The sequence below is a fragment of the Exophiala spinifera genome, assembly GCF_000836115.1.
Source record: "Exophiala spinifera strain CBS 89968 unplaced genomic scaffold supercont1.11, whole genome shotgun sequence".
In the NCBI taxonomy this organism is placed as follows: domain Eukaryota; kingdom Fungi; phylum Ascomycota; class Eurotiomycetes; order Chaetothyriales; family Herpotrichiellaceae; genus Exophiala; species Exophiala spinifera.
Genome location: NW_015622523.1, coordinates 52300 through 70013, shown reverse-complemented (window position 1 = coordinate 70013; position 17714 = coordinate 52300). Strand labels below are relative to the sequence as shown.

The 17714-nt window shown below is 47.9% G+C and overlaps 4 protein-coding genes across 4 annotated transcripts; 3 read left to right on the top strand and 1 right to left on the bottom strand.

Annotated features, from left to right (window-relative positions):
* Window positions 1-2007: 2007 nt before the first annotated feature.
* Window positions 2008-4335, top strand: PV08_11867 (uncharacterized protein; the record flags this gene model as incomplete). Its single annotated transcript, XM_016386175.1, has 5 exons — window positions 2008-2204; window positions 2253-2460; window positions 2510-2835; window positions 2885-3246; window positions 3314-4335. 5 exons carry the CDS (start codon window positions 2008-2010, stop codon window positions 4333-4335), a joined length of 2115 nt encoding a protein of 704 aa, XP_016229983.1.
* Window positions 4336-7284: 2949 nt separating this feature from the next.
* PV08_11866 (uncharacterized protein) lies at window positions 7285-8984 on the top strand (the record flags this gene model as incomplete). Its single annotated transcript, XM_016386174.1, has 3 exons — window positions 7285-8309; window positions 8358-8481; window positions 8544-8984. The coding sequence occupies 3 exons, from the start codon at window positions 7285-7287 to the stop codon at window positions 8982-8984; spliced, it is 1590 nt and encodes a 529-aa protein (XP_016229982.1).
* Window positions 8985-11346: 2362 nt separating this feature from the next.
* Window positions 11347-12249, top strand: PV08_11865 (uncharacterized protein; the record flags this gene model as incomplete). Its single annotated transcript, XM_016386173.1, has 2 exons — window positions 11347-11952; window positions 12145-12249. 2 exons carry the CDS (start codon window positions 11347-11349, stop codon window positions 12247-12249), a joined length of 711 nt encoding a protein of 236 aa, XP_016229981.1.
* A 397-nt stretch (window positions 12250-12646) lies between these two features.
* PV08_11864 (glycine cleavage system T protein) lies at window positions 12647-14014 on the bottom strand (the record flags this gene model as incomplete). The annotated part of the gene is made up of 1 exon (XM_016386172.1): window positions 12647-14014. The coding sequence occupies one exon, from the start codon at window positions 14012-14014 to the stop codon at window positions 12647-12649; it is 1368 nt and encodes a 455-aa protein (XP_016229980.1).
* Between the last annotated feature and the right edge of the window lie 3700 nt (window positions 14015-17714).

Here is a 17714-nt window from a genome sequence, read left to right as displayed (position 1 = left end):
TACATTATATCTAATAAAGATATTAAAATAAATCTAGCTAAAATCGAATTAATTAAGAACTAATTAAAACTAATCAATATTATAAAAGTTTAATCTTTTATCGAACTACTAAATTATTACTAAAAATTTATTAAGAACTTTTTAAAGATTATAGTGTCTTTAATAAATTTTATCAAGAAGAAGATTATATTTAAATTTACCTAGAAATATAGAGAAGTATTTAATCGCCTTAAGAAAGCTATCACTATAGCGCCAATACTTATAATATTTAATCTTGAGCTAGAATATCAAGTTAAGATAAATACATTAAATAGAGTTATTAAAGCTCGCCTTATATAAAAAGAATTAAATAATAAAATCTATATAATTATATACTTCTTAAGAAAAATAATAAAGCTAAAACTTAACTATAATATTTATAATAAAAAACTACTTATTATAATTAAAAGTCTTAAAGAGTGAAGAGTATATCTTAAAGATATAATATACTAAATATAGATTTATATAGATCATAAAAACTTATTATATTAAATAAGTATAAAAGAACTCAATTAAAAATAAGTTTAATAAATAAAGATACTCGCTCTATATAACTTTAAAATACACTATATTTAAGAAAAAAAGAATACTATAGCGAATATACTTAGTAGAAAATTAAATTATATAAAGAATATTAAATTAGAATTTATAGCGATATTTAAGAAGAAAAATAGTTTTTTAATATATATAATATTAAAAATCTTAAAGTTTATAAATATTAAGTTAATAAATAAATAAAAACAAGAAATTATTAAAGAAAGATATAATAATAAGTTAGTAAAATATTTAGAAGTAAATAAGACTCTTAAGTTAGTTATAAAAGACTTTACCTAGAAAGAAATTAGAAAAGATATAATAAAGTATATTAAGAAATATAATATATATTATAAGGTAAAATATATATAATATAAACTTTATAGATTACTTTAAATATTAATAATACTAAAAGAAGCATAATATATAATTATATTAAACTTCATTATAAAGCTATTAAAATCTAAAGAATCTCTTATAGATATAGAATTTAATAATATATTTATAGTAAATAATATCTTAACTAAGTATATAGAATTTATTTTATATAAAGAGTTATTAATAGTAAAAGACTTAGTATATACACTATATAAAAATATCTTTAGTCAATATAAAATACCATTAAAGATATACTTAAATTAAGATAAACTATTTATATTATAATTTTAATAGTTATTTATAAATCTTATAGAAATATATTAAAAACTATTAATAATATTTTATCTATAAAGTGATAAGTAAATAAAAAGAATAAACAAGATATTAAAACAATATTTATAATATTATATAAACTTTAAATAAGACAACTAAATGTAGCTATTATTTATTATATAATTTATATTTAATAATAAAGTAATAATAATAAAGATATTATTATTTCCTAAGTATGTGTCCTGGCGCAAAGGATGCCGTTTCGCGACGACGTCCGTAGCCGCTTTTGCGATCCCTTTCCACCGGCCGGCTCCACCTGTCCCTCGCCGCTTTTGACGATTTGACGAACAACCTTCTCTCTGCCTTACACCCAACACCCACACACCATTTCTCTCACCCGACCCTCTCTCAGACCCTCTCTCTCTCTCTCTCTCTTTCGGTGTGTCTCACGTCACAATCTCAACAGCATGCATTGGCGACCTCCCACCCATGTCGAAGATCCTAGGAGCGAGACTTGTGGACGTCTCCCGAATTTCAAATTGTTTGCAGTTCTCCTGCCGTCCCTCCGTCAAAATGCCCCCGCTCATCAAACGGAGTCGGAAGTGAAACTGGCTTCAGGCGACGCCCTGATGGCCCTGCCCATTGCCAACCGCTGTGCTAGCTGCACGAGCCCTGGATGAGATATATATACGACGGCATCGCCAATATGCCGACCTCACTTTCGTCACTTCCTCCCATTTCTCTTCACCTTGTCCGATCCGTCCCTGCGTATCCTCGAGCCACATGCCTCGCCGAAAGAAGTTGACCACTGTCAACCTGAGTTCTGGGGGTTCATACTCCGGCCATACTACCGATGACGTCTGTACACTTGACGTCCTCGCCCGGAAATATGAGGAAGCCTTGTCAGAAACCCGTCCCACGACGTTGTATGCACCGAATACGATCTACCACGTTGACCGCATTCAGCGCCTCTTCGAGGAGTACGTGCCATGACCTGATAGTTGGGGACATCTGTTGACTCTGCAAAGATACTGTGACAAGTTCCAGCTTGATCCACAAGAGACCCTGCGCGAGTGCGCCACGGCTCGGATGGAGAACTTCCTACATTGGTTGCTCCGGACCTACACCATCAAGAAAACCAGTACGTTGACGACCTACTGGCGGCAACTGAGTCAGCTGTACATCATGTGGACACAGCGTCGGATGGACCCGGCTGTCATGAGGCAGATCTTCGTGGTACGTCAAACAAGCAATGTTGTATGCCGCCAGACCGCTGAAGCTACAGTTCATTGAAGGGCCATTGACGGAAGAATATGGCCTGGACAATGAGGAGATCGAGAAGCCTCTCATGGAGGCGGACGATTTCGTCGAGCTCATCCGTTACCACTGGGCCTCGGATATCAACTGGTTTCCCAATGAACGGCAACGACTCCAGTTGGCGGCGATTCTGTTGCTGGCAGCGTTCACCGGGTCTCGACCTCAAGCCCTGTTGGACTTGACCTACCGCGACCTGGACCTCTACATTGAGAAGGACGCCGAGACTCGTGTCGACATGCTGCGCTTGGGGGTGAAATTGACCAAGACTAAGTCCCGCCAGAAGCGGAAACGACCGTGAGTACCCCTCGGTTGGGGAGTTCTTACGGCTGACCCTGCTACAAAGGAAAACGTACACCTTCAATTTGGACGACAACCCAATCTTCTGTGTCATCACCCACATTGTCAGCTTGGCCTTCGATGACTCGGCTTTCGGGCCGCCCGATCTGAAGTCACCCGATGTTCTCTTCCGTCTCCGGGCGCGGCGGGAAAAGGGATGTCAGCCGATCCCGTGGAGAAAGGAGATGCTTGAGGTGCCTATTTTTCGCCGTGCGATCGCCACCAAGGAAGGCGTCAAGACCTCGCCAGACAGAGCTCTAACCTACAACGTCTATCAGGCGTGGGTCAAGCGTCTAGGTGAGGCGTTGGGTTACCTACAGACACTGACGACGTACTGCCTCCGCCGAGCTCTGGGCAACGCCATCAATGGTAGGTGATCCTCTCCAATAGTTCTTCTGAGCAGAGTTCAAACTGCTAACGCAGGGACTTGGATCAGATGATCCCAAATCCAACGCCGCTGTTCGCAACCTTGCCCTAGATCATGTTGGATCTTCCACGATCTTCGAACGGAATTACCTGTCTCGGATGATCCGCTACAGTACACAAGACGCGTTCTGGAACCGAGAGGCCAATCCGCAGGCGGCCAAATCAGCCAGCCGCATCGGCCGTCTCCGCGATCCGAACCGGCCAAGAAAGCTGACCACCGAACAGAGTCAGCAGGTTCGACGATTGCCTTCTGTCCGCCGGCTTCTGGAGTCGCGAGATCGGGTTCGTGGTGTCATCGTTCGGGAGTTTGGCTTTCTTCGAATGGCGATCGGAGAACCAATCCATGCCGAGTACAAGAAGTTGGAATGTATGGTTAACAGCACGATTCGAGCTGAGGAACGAGCTCTGTTGAAGTGTATTCAGCGGCAGTACGACGAAGCAGCTCCTGTTGAGGCGATTCAGCGACAGATCAAAGGAACCTCAGCTGAAGGGCAAGAGCTTACTACAGAGTCCACCCCGACCCAGATCAAAATCCCTGAACGACGGCAGATTGCGGAAGCGGCCATGAGCGACCCCGCTGTATTCACCGGTCCCAAGGCTCTGTCCCGGCACATAAAATGTTCCGCAACCATGATCTCACTATGTCGACAACGTGAAGGGCGACGTGAAACACGACGTGAAAGACTGTCTAGGAAATATTCACGTTCCACAGGAGAAACAGATACAGCGACTACTGTAGTCTCTACGCCGACTCTGCCGCTCTCGTCGCCGCCCGAAGGCTGCGTGCCGTTGGCCTGTCAGGGATTTCAATGCCTCTTCTGTCTATGCAGTAATCTCCCCCAGGAAGATCGGGAGAAGCGGTATGCCGGTAAACACTCCCTCCAGAGACATACAGAACGCTGTCGCCTACGACACTTTCAAGAAAAGGATCGAATTCCTTGCCCCGACAAGGTGGCTTGCCGTGGAAAGGTTTTCGAAGGAAAGTCGCATTTCAAGAACCATGCGGCCTCGGTACACCTTTTCGTCTTATGAGCTATTTCAACCAATGACCGAGCATATTGTTACATGCCAATCGATTGTATACTTATGGACCACGGACTCAAAAAGTCCTTGATCGTCGATGGTATATGGAGACTAAGCTCGGTGATCAACAGCTGGGCTTGATCTCGACGTTGTCTCTCCTCAGTTGACTGTAATGCTCGCTGCCGATAGGACGTGGCGCAGTATTGTTGCCTTCGTGCACGTCCTAGCTCCTGCAGCGGTGTACTTCCGTTTGACAATCCCCGACACTACGGTACGCTGCAGATATCACCTTAGGTGCTAAAAGGCGAAATCGAATGTTCGAGCTTATCTTCGTGGTAAGTGAAACGGACAGGCGAAGGAAGGTCACGCCAACGTTGGAGAGTCGTCGGGGGAACGAACTACCCATTGCAACATGGTCTGAATCGGTCGGCTGGTTTTGGCAATGGAGATATGGGAAGATCTGCTCGGAACAGCAGGGTCATGGTTTTCCATTGATGTTGCTTCTGGGGCCTGGGCTTGAACGATTCCTGAAAATGTCTACGATAATCTGTACAATAAGACCGTCAGCAATCTCATCCGAGCCATCCCGGCTCCATCCCGATATATCGGCTTCCGATTGCGCTTATCGACACAGTCGGCCGTAAACCGCGTGAGATGGCCAGCTCACTGTCGTCGGTATATGCGCCCCTAGCGTTGTACGGCCTTTGCCAATTCTTTCCAACGTCGAGGGCAGACCCTACGATATTCATTGCAGAGGCCATTAGCCTAGCGAAATATCACCGCTGAGAGCTAATTTCTTTAATCCTTGTTGAAGAGTATCATATACACCTTCGACTGACAGCGCGCGGTATCTCGGCCGCTGCGGGAAAAGACGGTACTGTTCTCGCTCAGGGCTCGATTGGACCCCTAAGACATGAAACTGGCACGAATAAGTGTCCGAATCACGTCATGGAAGTTTTCACTTTCTTCATGCATTGTGGAGTGCTCACCACCCCACTGATTCCAGAGACAAGGCATCAGACGTTGGAGGAGCAGGCAGACTACCACGGTAGCACGGAGGGTGTTGAGGCGTCACCAACGAGGACACGGTCATTACAAAGGAGAAATGAGAAGGGGTGAGAGGACAATTACGACATCGCGTGGTTCAATCCAAATTGAAGCGCGGAGACATGCTATGGTGATCGAAACCAAGTCGAAGTTGTGTTGAAACAACCAGGCCATCTGCTCAGTGGTAACCCGTAGGAGGGCACGGAATTGTATATGCAATAGCCGAGGACGCCGATGCCAATGTCGTTAAATGGCGAATCATCGTCGTCGAGTGACACAGCAAGGTTGCCTTCCCAAAATTGTTGGAGTACCAAGAAAGTCCAACCTTTGTCAACCACAGCGATCCAAGGATCGCTGCCCTGCACTCTTGCAGCGCCCTCCAATGCCTTATGAACTCGCCAGTCTGTATCAATCATTTCGGCTACATTCGAACCATCGGTGAATCGAGGTGCCAACCACTCGCCTTCACATTCTCTCCCCCCAAAATGGCGCTGAACGCTGAACACCAACATCCGCCCGACCGTGCCGAAGCTCAGAATCAGCGAACACCTCCAATATCCCAGAGTCCGAACAGAGATTAACAAATGGTGATCTGAATAATACGGCGTCTACGCGCATGACTTTGAAACCTGAGCGTCATCCTGACTTTGCCTACTGATCACTTTCTATTTCGGCATCTATAGATGAGCCTACGGTCCGTTCCAGATATCGACCGTTCCTACTCCCGGATACTGTCCAGCAGCAGGATTAGGTCATCAGACTGGAGCTTGCTACAGTGACTGAACTGGTGTACAACGACCTGAGAATAACAGGAGACAGGATTAAAGTTTTGATATTATACGGGAGTCTCTGTCAAAGGTAACATAACCTGTGAGGTCTATGTGCCGGAGAGATACTTACTCCGCGTAGGTCCCTACTAGAAACTTCTCGCCTTTGAAGTCGCCCGTATACTTTGGAGGCTCGGCTGTGACGTGCGTATCTATAACCCACAAGGTTTGCCTGTCAAAGATGATGACCAACACAGCCATCCAAAGGTGCAAGGACTTCGAGACCTCAGTCGCTGGAGCGATGGACACTTCTGGATGTCACCGGAGCAGCATGGTAATCTCACCGCCGTCTTGATTGACTGGATCCCATTAAGTACTGGATCGGTGCGACCAACACAGGGACGCACCTTAGAACTGGAAATGGTCTCGGGGGGCTTCACAATCTTTTAATATGGTCAATAGTCTGCGCGTTCTAGGTAGACGGATACGGACGTTTACCATCCCCAACCAGTCATCGGTTCCGCAGGCCTACACCTTATTTACAGACGGGGAGGCGGACGAAGTCAGTTCGAGCTAGGAAGCAATCGAGATCGACTGGTTGATTGCGTAGAGGAACTTGTGAAATACACCGTTATAATGCGGCCACACTTCGACTGGTTCAGTGACCGGTTTAGTGAACGAGAGCCGCTGGTCATGAACTAATACCGACTAGGGATCCTCTGCTGCTAAGAACTGCGACAATCCGAGTTGTAATGGTGACTTGGGCCCTACTGGCGTGCGCTGATAACTTCCATTGTTGCCACCCTTCCGGGTGTGCGATTCATTTGCAATTTCTCGAAGCTGAGTACAACGTTGTCGACCTCAACCTCAATCTTAATTTTCACGTGACTCAGGCATCCGGAGATAGATCCCGAAATGTCCACATCACATGTTTCTTATGCTTCACTTCGTGGCGGACCCGCCGTGTCCCAACAAAATGTCGCGCTTCATGTGAGATTGTTTAATATCTGGTTGTCTTAAAGCTGCAAATCTAGACCCTGGAACCTTTTCTCACCTTAGAACTCGGTTCCCCTGAGTGTAACGACGTTCTGTAATGATAATTCCGCCGTCCCGGGAGATAGTGCGCCGAATAATTTACTTCACCATGATCGGAACATCGACATTCGACTATATCTGGGTCAAGTCATGGGTCATTATATTGCATTCAATCGCACCGATCTGTGTTACCTATTGCCTCTCGACCTTGTGTCTGCCGAGCTCCTGGCGACTTCCAATCTTCGTCGAATATTGGGCCTTAGCAGAGACCATTTTCTGTCTAGGTTTCTATCTCTATCAAAGACATCAACTCCAGCGTCCAGCTTTACATCCTCCTGCTCCGTCGAAGGAGGAGCGAGAAAAGCTTTTCCGACTCTGTCGGGAGAGTACGCAGGATGCCGTCAGATACTTGTCGGGCTGGTTCTTCTACGCACCTCTAACCGCCGTCAAGCGCGAGAACGTCAAAGAGTTCTTTCGATGGGCCTTTCTCAACACGGATGTGATTGAACCCTCCTCCGAAGATGAAGTGGAAGAGTATGTGAAGAGCATGGAGCTTGATACCGGGTTGAAGTTCGAGCACGGACGTGCCGATATCAAATGTCTACGATTGACTTTGGATAAAGTCGATGCGCTCCATCGAAGTCTGGTGTGGTACTCAGTAAGGTTCTCGTTCTGTTACATGAGTTTGCTAGTGTTAACATCCCTGTCGTGTATCTTCTTCGTCGACGTCCTCACGCATGCCTATATGCAGCTCCACCACTTCCACCACTACGGTGCTTCAATCATGCGCTTTTTCGACGTCTTCCCTCTGCGGCCGCATACTCTCCTGGAAATCCACCGTTCTCCAGCCAAAGATTTGACATACTGGTATCGTCCTCATACTTCTCGGGCGGAGTTACCAATACTGTTCCTCCATGGTATCGGAGTTGGTCTGTACCCTTACAAGGAATTCCTGAAAGAACTGAATCAAGGACGCCGGACCGAGGACGGCGTCATAGGGATCCTTGCGGTTGAGATGCTGTCCATCTCGTCTCGAATCACGTCCCCTTTGCCTCGGAAGCAAGAACTGTGTCGACAGCTTCGCACCATTTTGCAGTATCATGGGTTTGAGCGGTACGTATTGGTGTCACACTCGTAAGTCTATCCATCACTATCGAGGTCCATCACTAACGTCTCACCAAGATATGGCTCGGTAATCTCCACACATCTTTTGAAGATGCCCGAACTAGCAAGCATGATCGCGTCGGTAATTCTCGTTGACCCTGTTTCCATCCTACTTCATCAACCAGATGTGGCCTATAATTTTGTAAGATAGTCTCTCAAGCCTCGCTTGCAAGGGTGAACTGCATTGGCTGACAACGAAACCAGGTTGTACGCAGACCCAAGCTCGCAAACGAATGGCTATTATGGTACTTTGGCTCCAAGGATATGGGAGTAGCGCACACACTCTCCCGCACATTCTTCTGGTCTGAAAATATCTTGTGGAAGGACGACCTTTTGAGCCATCATGTCACTGTCTTCCTCGCCGGCAGAGACTCGATCATCAACGCCCCTCTCGTTTATGAATATCTGCAAGCAACTGGTGGAGGCCAGGTGGACAGGACCAAGCCAGTCAGCTTTCACAGCGATGACATCCCGGCAGAGTACGATTCTGAAAACGCCGTGCCAGAAGACCATAGCGGTGATGACAGGTTGAACGTGGTGTGGTCCCCGAACCTCGACCACGGCCAGATATTTGATCAGCCGCTTTGGAGAAAACAGCTGGTGGAACAGACTCAAGTGCACGCGCGAGGTAACATTACCCTGTAACACAAGGGACGTGAGACGTTTAGGTTCGGGTGTACCTGAAAGATAAGTTGCCTCCAAGGCTGCCATGGCCCTCTGTATCCTAAATTCGTTGAGAAACCATATGTCGTCCGAGACAATCGAATCCTTGTCTATCGCATTACACACTGGGTTCCCAGATATACCGGGGCCAGCCTCTGCAGCCAGCGAGGGGAGTTTCGTCGATGTCAGCCGAATACACATCCTCGTCATCATGGCTCCCAATGCAAGGAGCCTGCGGACAACGCATCGGGATGTGGAGGTTGGATGGTTAACAACTCCTTCTCTGTGCTAATGGCCGTACCGCCATTCGACAAGAGGCTACCTATGCTGTAAGCAAAGAGGTTGTGGCAACGTTGACGCAAAATCTGGCCGTCGCCCACGGCAAAGACTTTCTCAACGTGAACGCAGGCGTCGGTCTGAGCGGTGCTGCCGGCTTCAATTTCCATACTCCTGCCATTGTTACACAGATGAAAATGAGTGAGTCAAGGATGATCGCTTCCCGAGCTCACGCGAGCTAGGGGGTAGCAAGGCCGTATAACCCTGTTTCCTGATTTGGGCCGAGACGCGAGTAGTTATAACTTAACTTTGGCGACTCACTCACTAAGTCTTCTCCGCGGTATCTTCCTCCTCTTCAGCCAGCGGAAGTTCATTCTCTGCATCAGCAGGATTGTGATGGCCGACAATGTTAGGACATAATGTTTGCCTTTTTAGGTAGCTTTGATCCTGAATATTCTCCATCTCGATCCACTCGGTATTGTATTCGGCCGATGTGTGCATACTGTAGTGGGAGAAGCAGCCGGAGCAATCCTTTCTGATCCCAACGTTGACTTTGCGATCTCCTTTTTGTAGATCATTGTAGATCTGAGTTACAAGTCACAGCTCGCCAGCTGTCATGTCGCCGTGTGGTTTCTTATTAAGCTTGTCAACATGGTCACGCTCCCAATCACACCTAATGATCTTCTCACGAGCACGGCGGTCGGAGTGGAGCATCATCCGAACGTTGTCTTCCTGCTTCTGCGAGGCAGCAGTGTCAGTGTCTGGCATGTTGTTGCACTCAGCCGGCGTTATCTCGGTCGCATCCGCAAATACTGGCGCATTCGCAAAGTCCCTGGAGGCAAAATGCTTGACTCGGCCTTTGTCTTTGGAAAGGGCCGAATGACGACGCTGTAATGAACACGGCAACACAGAACATTGGCTCTGTATTCCTTGGTTATCGGTGTCAGATGCCTTGATGATACTCTGCTCGTAGCAGCTTTGAACAAGGTTAGTGGAAGGAGAAATCGGACTGTGAGAACGAGCACGAAGTGGGCGAGATATAGTAACGCGAATCGGGGTCTCGAAGGTGTCAGATTGCGGCATGGCGAGGATGAAGGTGCGTCTTAGTATGGGGGTGTTTCTGGTCGATGGTCAAGGACAGGAATGGCAGTGTAAAGTGGTTTGCGGTGTCCTGTACAGGGTTGGGTGGGAAAGACGACGACAAAGAGGAGGGAACGGGTGACGTCAATCCGTCTCCTGTTTGAATGGAGTGAGTCCCGCAGAACCTGCCAAAATCTGGGCAGCTAGACTCGACAAAGAGGGCCGAGGCCCAGGCAGCAGTTTTCTTGCGACTTCTTAGCGGGCCCCATTAACTAGACTTACGTCCACGAATCAGTCGCTCCCGGAGTTGCTGGAAAGCTGGTCATCGCCACGTCTTGCCCACCTATAGGGCTATCATAAACATAAAGGTCGTAGAGGCTACTGTATTCTGCTTCCACCAGCTTTTGCCTCTACTTGGAGACTAACTCGAACAGTCTGAGTCGTACATGCACATCTTCCCTTCGTCGCATATGGCCTCAACAGTTTGTACAAGCGAATGGAATGGTCCCGCTACGATGTCCCCTGTAACCGCTTAGGGGGCCCCGGTCCGAATTCACGGCTGGTGGTTCGGGTCTACTTGAGACCAAGGTCGAGACTTCAATGACGACATCCTGTTGGTCTCGACTTAGCGCTGATCTCAGACGAACCCGGTGTCTAGTGCTGCAAGCCTCTCATGGGGTTAGACTACACCACCACTTTTCCTCACAACAGAAATTACTCTCATCAATTCGCACGGAATCCAGTCACCTCTTTACCAGACTTATTCTTAAGATAACCCTAAGACCACACCGTCCTATAACGATAAACAGGCACCGGAAGCAACAAGCTACAGGCCTGCGAGACCGTTAATCACCTATTATAACGGCGCATCCTACCTGAGCTCCGGGTTCATATCACCCATTCGTCGACTGTACGAGTATCTATATCAAAGGGGTCATTATTCCGCCAAAAGGATTCAGGGCGACTCTCATCCTCTTTCCTTCTAAACATGTCCAACGGTCAGTATAATTTTCGCTTCCTACACGAGGCCGTCGCAACTAGGAAGACCTTGGGTTTCAGTGAAAGAAAGCGCGATGATAGCTTCTGCAGCACCATGAGATTGCCTGCCGAGCCTGATTTCCAAAGTCTCCTACCATCCACAACAGCGTCTTCATTTTCACAAAGTTTCGACATCTTCAGAGACGGCTCCCCACTTCTGGGTATGCTACCCTGTGAATACGAATTGAACCTGCCCAGTCGCGTTAAAACTGAAGAGGGAGTAGCCCGATCTCTGTTAAGGCCAGTCCCAAGATCTTTGCAACAATATCGATATATCGACATCGGTCTAGAGCCAATGAGACCTCATTCCTATCCTGGTCGTATTGATCAGGAAGGCTACTCTTTCGATGGTCTAGTCCAGCGCAGATCTTCTTATCCCCAAATAGAGACCATCTCCACCAATTTCAGAGCGGAGATACTGGAAGAAGCTCATCTCCGCGACCAGACGTTGTTGAATATGATATCACTGGATGTACTCGATGGAAGATTTATGGTCACAGTCATGGAAAGCCTTGAGGAATATCGACAACTCGAATGGGCAAGAGAAATGCTCATAGTCTACCAAGAAGAATGTTCTCAAATGTGCCTGAAGCTGACTATATAGTGTGGAGCCTGTTTGGCGAAGCAGTTTCATCTTGCGGCGCTTGGTGGCGAAATGAGCTAGAGAAGATTGCCACAAGACACATCGTAGACATGTCTACGATGTGTCGCAAATCAGCGGAGCCAAGAAAATGAGAATACTCGCTAGATCAGGCCATGGTCGAAGGATGTGCAGTTGGCCAGACAAAAACAAGCTGAGATATCCCACGCTGGAAAAGAGCTGCTGGCTCGGGAAACTGCGCCAACCCTCTAGAAGAAAACGAAGATCGGGCTGCATGCAGACCTTTGATCTCATCTCTCACGAGGCTCTAATCCCCCTCGTGATATGCCCTTACTGCGCCAATCTATCCTCACTGGATGTTTATCGAAATTTGTGTACACTTCTCAAGTTCTAAATCTCTGAAGCAAAAGTTAGCTGACCAGCCGCAGAGTTAACACGTACCATCCAACGGAGTGGTAGATTCAGAAACGGAACAGAAGTGAAAGAAGGAGTTCGGCAAAGGACAATTGGATGCCCCTGTCCATTTCCAGGCGAGAGCGAAGAGAAAAGAGAATGATTCTACCAGAGAAGCGTGGAGTGTTAATCGGTAGCCTGATATTAAAACCTCTAAACACATACAATCTGACATCTAACACAAGACCCTGTTCACTCATGCTTCTCTGTTCGTCCCTCCCCCTCTGCCACCCCAAACCTCGAGTCTCGGTGTGAGACTTTGAAAGCCAACGACAAAGTCATATGTTTGTCTGACGTTCTCCCTCGATTGTAGTTTGCCAACACCTCCCATGAAAGCATTGCCCTCGCCACCTAAGTAGAGGCTGTTTTCCACAAATGGCATATCAACCACCTCCGCTACTCTGGTTTTCCCGCGGACCCTAATTCCTATTTTGATCCCTATTATATTCCACCCTAGCCTCACTATTCCCATCGCGATGTTGACTCCTCCCAAGCTCGGACTCGGTCCTCCGCATGTGACCTTCCCGATCACCTCTCGTGGATCGTCCAGATCAACAATTTTTGCCCCTTCTCGCGCCGCAAGGCCCGGTTCCACAACCAAGCCAACTCGCTGCGCGGAGATGGTATCCGGTCTAGAGAGCTGGGAGACTATAACCTCATGCCCATTGAATGCTGGGGAATGATCTAATCGACGGTCTTCGGGTATCATCCAGCTCAGCCCAGCTTGAGGAGGCGTAGTCGCAGGGTCGATATCATCTCCGTACAGACACAATCCAGCCTCAAGACGCAAAGAGTCCTTCACTCTCAAGCTCGCCGAGCGGCACGCCTGAGGGTCAGATGTAATGGCGTTAGCGATGGATGTAACTAGTGCGGGACCAGGGCCCCTTTCAGGAGGGATTGATATCTCAAATCCATCTTCGCCGGTGTGACCAGTGCGGGACACTAGAAGAGAAGGTGTGGTAAAACCCTCCATGCGAAGGTGAAGTTGAAGCCAGCGCGAGTGACCGAAATACAGGGTTGAAAGGGATGAGTCTGGCTCCGGACCGTCCCCGTCAGAGAAAATCATTGACTGAAGTATTGCAGAAGACAAGGGCCCTTGTATAGACAGAAGGGAGTAGTTTTCAAGCACATTCCAATCAATGGCTTTCTTGGTTGCGCATTCTGAGGAGATGAATCGAGACAGCTGGGATCGTAGGAAAGATAGATCGGAATCGTGGCACCTTGAGTTCGTCACCAAGTAGAAGGACGCTTTACCAAGACGTGTGATGACGACGTCGTCCACCATTCCGCCCTCTACTGAGAGGAGGCAAGACAGTATTGACGAGTGTTTGGCGAGCTTGTTGATCCCACCGGGTGTGACAGTCATGAGGAATTCCTCAGCTAGGGGGCCGGAGATGGTATGTTGGACCATGTCCGAAACATCGAAGAGTGATGCATGAGAACGGGTCCATTTGTGCGATTCCGAATGACTTTGATGCGGATATCCAGCCCGCAGGGAGTCGTCGGAAAAAGGAATCGCTTCAGCTCCTAGCTTTCTATGCACATCGTTGAAAGGCATGGGCATTACCGCTGAGGTGCTCGAGGACATCCGGAAACGGGGATATTGAAGTAGCCTGGATGAACGCGCGAGAATTTGAAAGCGACCTAATCCCGAGTGTCTGATCATAATTCAAATGAGACCTTTGCCACTGATTGAGCCTTGACGCCTTAGCTAGCAACGACGGTGTTGCCCATATACTGAGGGTCTGGATGACGATATATTTTTGATCGACACTCTAGTTGTGTTCTTTGGCCAATTGCTAGGGAAACATAGATAGATGGTTGATGAGGTAAGCATCTGCAGTAGCTGGGCAGGAGTTGACCGCACATTCCCGCCCCAGAGAGGATCAGTGCCTGATTGCATAGATCGGCCGAGAAGGATTTTAGTGTAGGGGCTGGATGCCTCTTACTCGAGAAGTCGCGCATCAGGTCACCTGCATTTTCCATCACCGTGTTCGGCCACACGAACCTTAAAATGAACAGGCGACTTCTTGACCCAGGTTTCTGGGGATCACCTGGGCCCACATCGGAGCCCGCCAATGAAATCCCAGCAAAAGAACTGCTGCGAGCACCTCCCGACGCTGGCTTCCGTCATTGCACTGATTTCGGGCTCGTTCTAGACCTCAGCAGCTTGGGGTCACTTGATGGGAAATTTGAACCGAACACATGAGCCCTCTAACTGTTGGATTTCTTTTGTAGTCTTCCCGGGCACTCTGGATCCCGCGTGCTCTCTAGGCGCGACCTAGCTCAATCCAGACGCAGAGGAGACGAATTGTCGTCACTCATACCTTCCATCTAGGACCTAACTTGTCGCCTGGAGCGGGTTTTGGCTTTCCTTGCCTAAACCTCAAATTGTTCCGGACTTACGGCGACCAATTTTTACCGTCGAGCGCCGACAAGCTTTGCAAGTTCGACAAAGGATAGATGCTGATTTGTTACTTCTTCACAGACCTTGTTGGAAAGGATCACGTAGGCTGAAGCTGGGCGTTGCGGCGCACTTTCGTCAGGTTAGCGCGGCGCCTATATCTCTTCTTGCTCACAGGAGCGGACCTCAAACCCATCAGCTGTGCCCACATCGCCTAACACATCATTTATTGTCTCACTTTCTCCCTCGGGACTGCTGTCCTGGTTGTCGCGATAGTCCTTGATTGCCCGCTGGCTGCAGTTGCACCGTTTATAATCTATTCTTGACAATGGCTGCTTTGGATTTGTCCGTCGCGGTATTCCCAACCACAGGGAATGATATAGTTGCAATACCGGCATCCAGCGCTGGTGGAGGGGATCATTATGTGATTGTTGGCTCTTCTAGTTCTGCATATAAGGAGCACCTCCTTTACCTGCCTCGCCAGCCGTGAACCACGACTACTTGCCAACATTTCTCCAAGTCCTTTACCAGCTATTAAGTCAGGAAATGTCATCGTGTCAGCGTAGCCAATTGCTGCAACCCTATCGATCCGGATATCGACGATGTTGGCCGATGAAACTTGGAACAGTCCTCCCAGAAAGGCAATTGCAGATACCATTTTAGTTCAAGTGTTCCAATCTAAGCAAAAACAGGAATGGCGGTTGAGGGAGGGTTTCTTAGCGCGGGAATAGAGTCGAGGATGAGGCTTTAACTGAAAGCATTTAAATCTCAGTGTTTGGGTCGTGCCTGGTTGTGCCAGGTTGTGCCAGAATCATCCAGGCGATGACTATTTTCCCTGTACCGAGTTTATGAGCAAGAAGAAATTGATAGTACAACACTCCCTTGACCTCTGCCCAATTTTCTCCCTCGAAGCTGGGTCGGATGCGTAGGTCGCCTCAAGATGGAAGTGCATTTCCGATCATCCGCAAGTCAAGGTTCAAATGTCGCAGCTTATGCCGATCCGGATTGACCGGCTCATTTATCCGCGTGCAAAGGTCTAGATCAAGGCACTGGACGGATAAGGAAGCTACGATGTAAGGGAACACATCACCTAGGCAGTATATTTCCCCTAATAGCTTTATTAGGTCTGCGTGGCGATGTCTGTCTGGCTATGGAAACTCCACTTATATCAGTCAAGGTCAATTCCTCAACGATTTTCAGAGCGAAAACTAGGAAAGGTGAATTCATTCCGAGTCCACTACCGCAACCCCACACATCCTCTAGCTTTCGGTCGGGATAAGTCGTAAGGACGACCTATAAGCACACGACCTTGCAGGTGGTCTGGGAATAACAAGCGCCACTCTCATGTACATCTACTAGGACACTTAGAATAGTGAATATACAATCCGATGTCCCAAAGGGTGGAGGACTCAAACGAGGTACAGCAAGAGCGCCCCCAAATCCGAAATCTTTACTGATGCATATCTTATTAGGCCCCTACCGAGCGTGAAAGAGAGATCTATGCACGATACGGGACTTTACCCAAGCAAAATATCCTCCTACGTTCCCAGGTGAAAGTGAGTGAGCCACTGTTCATGGGTTTTCCGTCTTTATCAGACTCCATGTTTGAGTTTAACATTCTTTAGGAGCGCAAATTCTTCGATTCGGGCGATCTTGCAATCTCCAAAGCCACTGATGACTCCATGACTGGACACCCACGAACTGGAAAGCAACATCCTATATCCGGCGAAATTCCTAAACTCTCGTCACCGATGTCGGGTGATAGCAACGTACAGTCACACGCAAATACTGCGCACGACCAAAAACAAAAGTAAAGAGTGTGGGACTCCGTATTTAACCGGGGGCGACGGTCAGCAGTGTGACCTTGAGAAAAGGGTGTGTCTCAAAGCTTGGCCTCGGCCTTGGGCATAACCAAAGGAAGGATTACATTAGGTCAACAAGCTGGAGAGCTCCGTATACCCTCAAACTTGTATTACATGGTCGGTGTACCACTTACCACAGCTTTTGAATGTTCGGGCCTCAAGGTGCCGGCACACGAACGGATGGCCACACAATGAGTGCTCTCATGGTGTCCTCAAAGAGGTCCTTAACCCTAAGCAAATGAACCTCAGTTTCGAAGCAGTAGGCAGTAGTGCTTTTCAACCGTATTTGATAGCCTCGGAGCGTGTTCGCAAATATACATCTACTTTGTTTTCAAAACCGAGGTGAAGTACAGTCCAAAATGGTACTCGTGATGGACGATTGTATTGCCAATATTCAAGGAGCAAGACGATGTACAAAGCCTTATGGCTGCATCGCTTGCACGATTGATCTTACAAGTTGCGGGTTGTGCGACTAGGGGAATTGAGTGTGCGAAAGGTTATGTGGAGCAAACCGAGACATGAATGATGAAACCGTATTTGACAAGTCGGGAATGAAAACGAAGGCCGAATTTGGTCAACAGTCGTACCGATCAGGTTGCTTTCCCCGTCCATTATAATCTCATCTCTGGCCATAGTAGACGTAACGAGGTCGGTCTGGCGACATAAACGATATCCGGAGGTGAACTCCGATGTTGAACAAGGCTGAGTTGTGACGGGGTCATTACAACCTCCATACTTGCGCCGAACGCCTCCGCGGGACTTCGCCGCCTAGAACGCTCCTTTTGCAAACCTTGCAACACCATGAATTCACTCACTTTAGTCACATTTTCGCTATATCATAGTTCTCAGGATGGAGGAACAGGACCTCCCCGACACAAGGACGCCGGCCCCCGACGAGGACCTCACCGGTCGCCGCCGATGCCCGGGAGAAAAATCTCTCCACCAAGAAGAGAGAACTTTCACTCCTTTAACATATAAATAGATAGAACAGCGACCTC